We start from the raw sequence: 7,860 nt of genomic DNA, 5'->3' as shown, positions 1-7,860 counted from the left end.
GGCGGGTGGGGGGGTCGGGCGGGCGGGCCGCGTGCGTGCCGACTCCTGCCCGGCGCTCCAGGTGCCCGCGGGCGGGGCCGGCCGCAGCCGCTCGGCGGACGGGTGAGGTGCGGGGAGGGGAGGGCGCTTCCTAGCACACGCGGATTGGTGGCCGCTGTCGGGGAAGTGGAGCCTGAGAGGGAGGATGGAGCGCTCTGGGACGAAAAGCAGGGACCCAACTGCTGCCCCGCCCCAGTCTTGCTGGCTAGGTGCGTGCGTGGGCATTTAAGCGGAGACCCAGTGGTACCAGCCTCTGGTTTCCCCCTCAACCGGAAGTCAAAGCAAAAACCATGACCACCTGGACACCATAACCCCTGATGGATGACGATCCTGTGTAACTGCCATAAATAACCTGGCCTTGGGCTGTGGCCATAACTTGCTTAGAATTCAGGCTAGAAGTAGCCCCTTACTTCCTGCTACTGTTAAGGAAACCTGGTCTCTGTCTTCCTCCCCCACTCTGTTCAAGAAATATTGATTATGTCTCAGCTGTGGGGAATATTGAGGTCTTGAACGATCTTTTAGCCAAAACTCACCGGTACTTCTTCACTATGTAGAGAAAGGCCAATCTGATTGTGATAGGAAAGAAGTGGAGGGCTCACCTCCCAGGGCAGTGGGCCTCTTCAGTTTTCTAAGCATCTCCTTCTCTCCTTTCTCTATCCGTGTTCCTGCCCTGGACCCCATGCTGTAGAACTGTGTGGCTAGAAATGTAAATAGGGAAAGGAACACAAGGAGGGATGGCTGGTGAGGAGGTTCAGAGGTAGTAGGGCTGCAGGCTGGAAGGGACCTGCATAGTTCAACCCCACTTCCCCACCCCCATTCTTTACGCGCAGCCCCAAACCCACCCAGAGAGAGGAAAGCCCACAGCAGATGATGCTAAACCACTTTGATCAAGGGAGACTGAGTAACAGGGCCCATTTAGCAGCTTCCTTTTGAGGCCCAGGAGTGGTGGTTGAGAAAGAAGTCTCTTTGGCTGAACCATCAGAGCCAAAAGGAAGAAAGGAACTCAGGAACATGCAATAAAATGGCAGGAAGGACCTAGGTGTGGGCATGCTGGGTTAGATGAGGTGAGGCAGACATGTCTGAGCAGTTTCCTCTTGTCTTCCCATAATGTCCAAGGCTTCCCAAAGAATGGCTCTGACAGAACTCCCTGGCATGGCAATTTTGTGGCAGATCTCCCTGGGTTGAGGCCACATTTTGAATGGGGCTGAGGGGGCGGGCTCTTCTCCCTGGTTGCCTCCCCTAACAGCCCCTGGCATGGCAATTTTGTGGCAGATCTCCCTGGGTTGAAGGCCACATTTTGAATGGGGCTGAGGGGGCGGGCTCTTCTCCCTGGTTGCCTCCCCTAACAGAACCCTTACAGACCCCTTGTTTCCCCCAGCCTGACTGTACCCTCCTACTCCTGCCCCTACTAGGGGCCCTCTTCCTTGGCTTCAGCCTTGCCCAGCTGCCAGAGGGTGGGAGCAGGACAGGCCTGGGCCCATCAGTTGCTGCAGCTGCTGCACAGGCTCCCAAGCCCCTGGGCAAAGACTGGGATGGGCCCCAACAGGCAGGGAGTGTGGCAGTGTGCCGAGGGGGAGAGGTGGGGCGGGCCCGTTGGGATCTGCTCCCCAAAGACAGGCCCTTGCCCTCACTCATGGACCTGGAATTGAGGAGTGGAGGGAGGGAAGAACACACCCAGGAAAGGCAGGTGCCAGAGCCACGTGTATGTATCTTAGTGGAGAATATGAGGGAAGAGCAGTTCAGCTCTGTATCTCTCCTATGATAGAAAGCGACAGGGAGGCATTAGGGATTCTGCCACCTCCCTCCCCTTCCTGTGCAACCCTGCTCCCTGGAACACACCCTGCATTCTCAGCAGCCACCTCCCCACAGGAGTCAAGATTAGACGGTCCCCTCTGCTTAGGGCTCTCTGCTTAGCCAAATCCTTCCCTCCATCCTTGGAAGCCTGTGGCACAGAGAAATTATTCTATAGCTGAACAGCAGCTAGTTTTACAGATGGGGAAACTGAAGTCCCAGAGAGGCTTTCTGGGCCTGGTCTGCTTTCTCAAGGAAATTTTTTCACATCTGTTGCTGAGCCCCTGTAGACTGGCATCTCTGACCATTTGTACCACACACTGCAACAGGGATCATACCTTGTCTGTTTAGTCTTTTCTCCCCAACAGAAACTAAGCATCTGAAAGCCAGAGACCATATCTTTGACTTTCTCCAATTTTTCTCAGTATTGAGTATTATGCTGGGCACAAAATAGGCACTCAAAAAATATGTTGATTAATCAAGTAAACAAGAACAGATCTGCTCAGCCAAGATTTTGCTGCATCCCATTTCTTGTTATCCTCTCTTCCCAAAAGGGAACCCATCAAAGGGAGGCTGTGTCCTCTGGCACATCAGGAAAGAGCAGCCAGGAAAGCTTGAGAATCCCTGGTTTTGAGCTGGGGGAGTGTGGCGTGATGCTGACAATCTCTTCTTTCCCCTCAGGCACCTGTATCAAGTGCAACAAAGGCATCTATGGGCAGAGCAATGCCTGCCAGGCCCTGGACAGCCTCTACCACACCCAGTGCTTTGTCTGCTGCTCCTGTGGTGAGTTCAGCACCCCTACTCCTCACTCCATCATACACACTTATAAGCCCAGGAGGAGAGCTGGTGCTTCTTCATTTGCTCGCAGAACAACTGTCAGGTCCCCAACCAGTGTTTGGAGGTCCACAGCTGCCCCACCTTTTCTCTTGCTTTCCCTCTCTGTGCTCCACCTGGCTTTCCCTCTCATGGTACATCTGCTTTCTGGAGTCCATCCTCCCTTCTTCTGTTCAGCTTCCTTCCTCTCCTCTGTTCCTGCCTCTTTCTTGTGCCTCCCTGCTTGCCCAGCCTGGACTCCCGCCCAGCCCTCCTGGCCTCGCCTTGGTGGGGTTTGGTCTCGGGCAGCCGAGTTGCCTGGGGCGACAGTGAAAGACTGGAATGTGGGAAGGGGGGGTGGGCTGGGGGAATGGGAAGCTGTGGGGGGTGGAGAGGGGGGTTTTCTCTTGGCTGGTCAGAGTTCAGCCACCTCGCTAGAGTGCAGGCCACCGGGCCATGCCAAGCTGATGACATCACGCTCCAGGAATGCCTGCTGCTGTTAGCTCAGGAGGCCCGCTTTGGGGGGGTGCTCCCAGGGCCTTAACTCCCCCGCCCTTCCCTCACCTCCCTCATTACACCCTCCCCACTGCTTACCCATTCTGATTCCTTTGCTAAACCTTTAATCGCCTATCTCTGCCTGTCTGACTCTAGTACTCTGCTTTTCTCCTGCTCTCCCCCAGTGTCTGCCTGGTTCTCTATAGGTTCATCTATATGTCTGTCTGTCCTTCTGTTTATAAGGCCTCTTCTGGGTATGTCTCTCTTTCTCTTTCCTCCCATGTCTCATGAGTTTCTGAGTCAGCTTTTCTAAACCACTGGACAGAGCTGGAAGTGGAGTTTTTGATGGGAAGAAGACAAAGGTGGGAAATTGCCCATTCTCCAGCTGTCCTCACTCCTCCCCCATCCCTGACAATTTATTATTTTTATTTTTTATTTTATTTTATTTTTTTAAAAAAAGATGGCCGGTAAGGGGATCTTAACCCTTGACTTGGTGTTGTCAGCACCACACTCTCCCAAGTGAGCTAACCGGCTATCCGTATATAGAGATCCAAACCCGTGGTCTTGGTGTTATCAGCACCACACTCTCCCAAGTGAGCCACGGGCTGGCCCTCCATCCCTGACAATTTAGACACCCCAGAGCAGTTACTGGGTATTGGTCACATGGGGAATGGTCCTGCTTTGTCTGCTTGCAGAAGATCCTGGACTGCCTCTGACCCTGGAGACTCTGGGTCCCTCCGAGTTTGGGGAAACAGCATGGTACAGCAGGAAGGGGAATGAGCTTTGCTCACAAAGCACTTTGTCCCTGGTAGTAACTGCAGTATGTCCTGACTGTCATATAGTCTATCCCTGGGAGAAAACAGACAAGGCTATGATAGCAGGATAGCTATGCTCAGGCAAAGAGTCTCCTAAGTTGAAAGGTCCTAGAGGGCAAGCAAGGCCTGTGACAGTGTGACTCTGTCTATGCAAATTGTATGGCACCTTGTTTGGACAGAGCTTCTTTACCATGTACTACATGTGCATGTGGTTGGCTTGCTCTCCCAGGTGATTCCCCATGCACTGGCACTGGAGAGGAGAGCATGCTCTGGAGAGGAAGGCACTTTTTTAGGGGAGGGTAGTAAACTGTTGAGGCAGGAGCTGGAGGAGCAGTAAGCAGAAGAGGGGACTGTGACAGTGTGACTCTGTCTATGCAAATTGTATGGCACCTTGTTTGGACAGAGCTTCTTTACCATGTACATGTGCATGTGGTTGGCTTGCTCTCCCAGGTGGTTCCCCATGCACTGGCACTGGAGAGGAGAGCATGCTCTGGAGAGGAAGGCACTTGTTTAGGGGAGGGTAGTAAACTGTTGAGGCAGGAGCTGGAGGAGCAGTAAGCAGAAGAGGGGAGTTAGCTGGAATGAGGCCAAAGCAAATTGGAATTACATCAGATGGGGTTTTTGTGTGGGGAGGGAGGAAAGATAGCAGTTAGAAGGAAAAGCACTGGAGTCCAGGTTTGAATGTGTCATGCTACATTGGGGAACAGTGACCCCATACCGGGAAAAGCCCTGCGCCTAGACCGCAGGATAGGTCCCAGCCCCTTCTTTGCTACTTCTAGGGCGAACTTTGCGCTGCAAGGCTTTCTACAGCGTCAACGGCTCTGTGTACTGCGAGGAAGATTATTTGGTGAGTGAGGGGTTCCCTGGACCTGGAATTGCCTCCCACACTGGGATCCCCTTCTTGGTGGCTCACTGGAGTTCCAACCATCATTCTCAGCTTAGTTACATCCTCCTTTTGTCTTTTCTCCCTAGTTTTCAGGGTTTCAGGAGGCGGCTGAGAAATGCTGTGTCTGTGGTCACTTGATTTTGGAGAAGGTAAGGACAGTGCCTTCAGCTGAGACTCTGTGAGCTTGAGGGGTGGAATCAGGGGCTAAATGGTACTGAGAGAGGTCAGGAGAGGAAATCTATGACCAGATAAATCACTTTCATCCCATTTCTCCCCAGAGCAACTGTTTACAGTGCCTTCGCTTTGCCTATGGGATCAAATCCAGGTTTCTAATCCTGCTATCCAGCCTTCTGTGATCTGGCCCCTCCCTAATTCTGCAGGCACAGCTGGGCCCTCCAGCCTGAGCTAGGAGTGTGGGGTCCTGGGTCCTGATCCCTTTTCTGCTATGGATTGGGATCAGTTGGAACTTAAGTTTTCTTTTCTGTAAAAAGGAGGGATTGAATGAGATCAGTAATTCTCAACCCTGGCAGCCTAGTAGATCACGTGGGAAAAAGTTAAAAAAATACAGTGTCCTCCCCCACATACAATGCCTGGGTCCCGTCACCAGAATTTGTGATAATAGGTGTGGGGTGGGACCCAGGCATTGATTTTTTTTTTCTTTAAAAGCTCCCTCCGTGATTCTAATATGCAGCCCGGGTTGAAAACTACTGGCCGGGATACTCTCTAAGACCTTTTTCAGAGTTTCTGCCTCCATTTTAAGACTCCTTGGCTCCCTCAAATTATATAGCATTGTCCTAGGAGGATAGCAGGGTGTTGGATAAGGTTAGTGAGAGCAGCAGAGAACATAATGGGTAGTTGGAGAGTAGGAACTAGATGGGGACTGATTATCCTCCTACCCCGCGAGCCAGATCCTACAGGCAATGGGGAAGTCCTATCACCCAGGCTGCTTCCGATGCATCGTTTGCAACAAGTGCCTGGATGGCATCCCCTTCACAGTGGACTTCTCCAACCAGGTGTACTGTGTCACTGACTACCACAAGTGAGTCCACCCCTTGGGGGATGGTGTGGAACTGGGCCCCGGGATTCCCTGGCCTCAGCTCATCTCTGCCCTTTCTCTTTCAGAAATTATGCCCCTAAGTGTGCAGCTTGCGGCCAACCCATCCTCCCCTCAGAGGTCAGTATATCTGGGTTCTCCTACAGCTCAGCCAGTGCCGCTGCCTCTGGGGAGGGGATGGAGACACGTCTGGCCTCCCATAGGAATTGGTGGTGCTGAGGAATGTACTCTGTGAAGATTCCCGTGTGACTCTGTTCTTGGGGTCACCACCCTGACCCTAACATCCGGGCCTGGACATGTCTGACAGCCTCACTGGGCCCAGGCTGCTTCTCTTCTACCTCAGTCCAAAGGAGGAGACTTTCTTTGAGGTCTAGGTCACCAGATCACAGATAGAGGGGCTGGGAAGAGGTGGGAAGAATCCTCAGGCCTAGCAGGAGGGGTCAGAAATGATTCAAGCTGTATGTGCAGAGGGTGTGCCTAGGTAGAGAAGCCAAAAGCCCATGAGGAACCAGACCCTATTGAATCTCCTTGTCCCCAGCTTAGCCTACTTTATGTATGCCATCTGCCCCTTTCCCTTTCCTCTGCTTCCCCCACAGCTGGGAGAAGTAGGTAAGGCCAGGGAGGGCTCCCGTACAGAGGGAATGCTCCATGTGGGGGAGCCACAAGGAAAGGGAGGGGAGAGTTCTGGCAGGATTTGCGAAGGCATCTCAAGGCTACAGGTGATTGCAAAGAGGCTCTGGGAGCCTTTGCATGATCTTCCCATTGGGGTGGGAAGGGTCCTGTATGGGGGGAGGGTGGAGCTGGTGTCATGCTGCTCTCATCGCCATGGGAGTCTGCATATTTCAGGGCTGTGAGGACATCGTGAGGGTAATATCCATGGACCGGGATTATCACTTTGAGTGCTACCACTGTGAGGTGAGTGTTGGGGTCTGGGGCTGATGCAGGAAAATGGGAATTGGGGAGAGGGGAGGAGTTAAGTCAAGTCCTAAAACAGACAGGCATCTACAGGAGAAGTGTAGGGTATGGAAAACCAGAAAGGTGCTGTGACCTATCTCTAGTCTCTTGTCTCTGGTCCTACTCGTTTAATCTTTTCTGTAAAGACTAGGTACTCCGGTTAACTGCTGGAAATGTAGGCTTTTCTCATTATTTCTGCTGCAGCAGCGACACCTGGTGTTCAGCTGAGGTATTTCATCAGATTTCTCTTCCATCCCTTCCATGCCCGGCAATCCCTTCTTCCAGTGTTAGGAGTGTGGTATTGAGCTGGGCAAACTCCCAAGATGTCCTCAGTGTCCTAGCTGCCTGGGTTGAGGTGAACTAAGTGCCTTCTTCCCTAGGACTGCCGGATGCAACTGAGTGATGAGGAAGGCTGCTGCTGTTTCCCTCTGGATGGGCACTTGCTCTGCCATGGATGTCACATGCAGCGGCTCAATGCCCGACAGGCCCCTGCCAACTATATCTGAGCTGCAGTCAACTGCTGCTTCCATCACCATCGCTGACAAACTCCTCTGGCCAGTGGGCCCCTCTGAGGCCAGCCAAGGCACTGAATGCACTCTGCTGGCCTGGCAGAAGAGTCCTCTGGGGAGGGACCCAAGGGCCAGAGACCCAAAGATCGTAACATTCCAAATGGGTTGTGGAGGAAGAACCTTCTATTGCCAGGGTGGGGGTGACTGGCCTTCTTTCCACATGTGCAGCCTGTGCTGTAACATGCTCAGACACACACAGGCGGGTTCTAATACTTTCTGAATGTTTTATGCTGGTCTGTATCTCCAGTACATATTTGTGCCTAAGTCAAGCAATGCTCTGGTGTTCTGGATTACAGGAGGAGAGGACCTAGCTTTAGGTGAACTAGTTTCAGCCTAACTAACTAGAACCAAATCAAAGTGTTTTGCTCCCTCCACCTCCCCCAAACCCCAGAGTTTTCGGACTGCAGTAGATGTAATCCAGGATCCCCCTGAGAGGTGGCAGGT

The 7,860-nt window shown here is 52.7% G+C and overlaps 1 protein-coding gene across 2 annotated transcripts in view; it reads left to right on the top strand.

Annotated features, from left to right (window-relative positions):
• Positions 1 to 7,735, top strand: part of AJUBA (ajuba LIM protein) — a 9,947-nt gene extending 2,212 nt beyond the window's left edge. Inside the window, exons 2-8 of one of the 2 annotated variants that reach the window (XM_008566562.1) lie at positions 2,512 to 2,613; positions 4,733 to 4,800; positions 4,926 to 4,988; positions 5,748 to 5,878; positions 5,962 to 6,013; positions 6,740 to 6,808; positions 7,228 to 7,735. In XM_008566562.1, the coding sequence (XP_008564784.1) occupies positions 2,512 to 2,613; positions 4,733 to 4,800; positions 4,926 to 4,988; positions 5,748 to 5,878; positions 5,962 to 6,013; positions 6,740 to 6,808; positions 7,228 to 7,353 (611 nt within the window). In that variant the 3' untranslated portion in view covers positions 7,354 to 7,735. Of the gene's footprint in view, positions 1 to 1,908; positions 2,336 to 2,511; positions 2,614 to 4,732; positions 4,801 to 4,925; positions 4,989 to 5,747; positions 5,879 to 5,961; positions 6,014 to 6,739; positions 6,809 to 7,227 lie in introns of those variants that run through there. The other variant, XM_008566563.1, reaches the window with a different exon arrangement.
• Positions 7,736 to 7,860: the final 125 nt, after the last annotated feature.

This window comes from Galeopterus variegatus, unplaced genomic scaffold (genome assembly GCF_000696425.1).
Source record: "Galeopterus variegatus unplaced genomic scaffold, G_variegatus-3.0.2 Scaffold253, whole genome shotgun sequence".
Classification (NCBI taxonomy): domain Eukaryota; kingdom Metazoa; phylum Chordata; class Mammalia; order Dermoptera; family Cynocephalidae; genus Galeopterus; species Galeopterus variegatus.
Note: the sequence above shows the minus strand (reverse complement) of the source record. Positions and strands in the feature narration are given on the sequence as shown.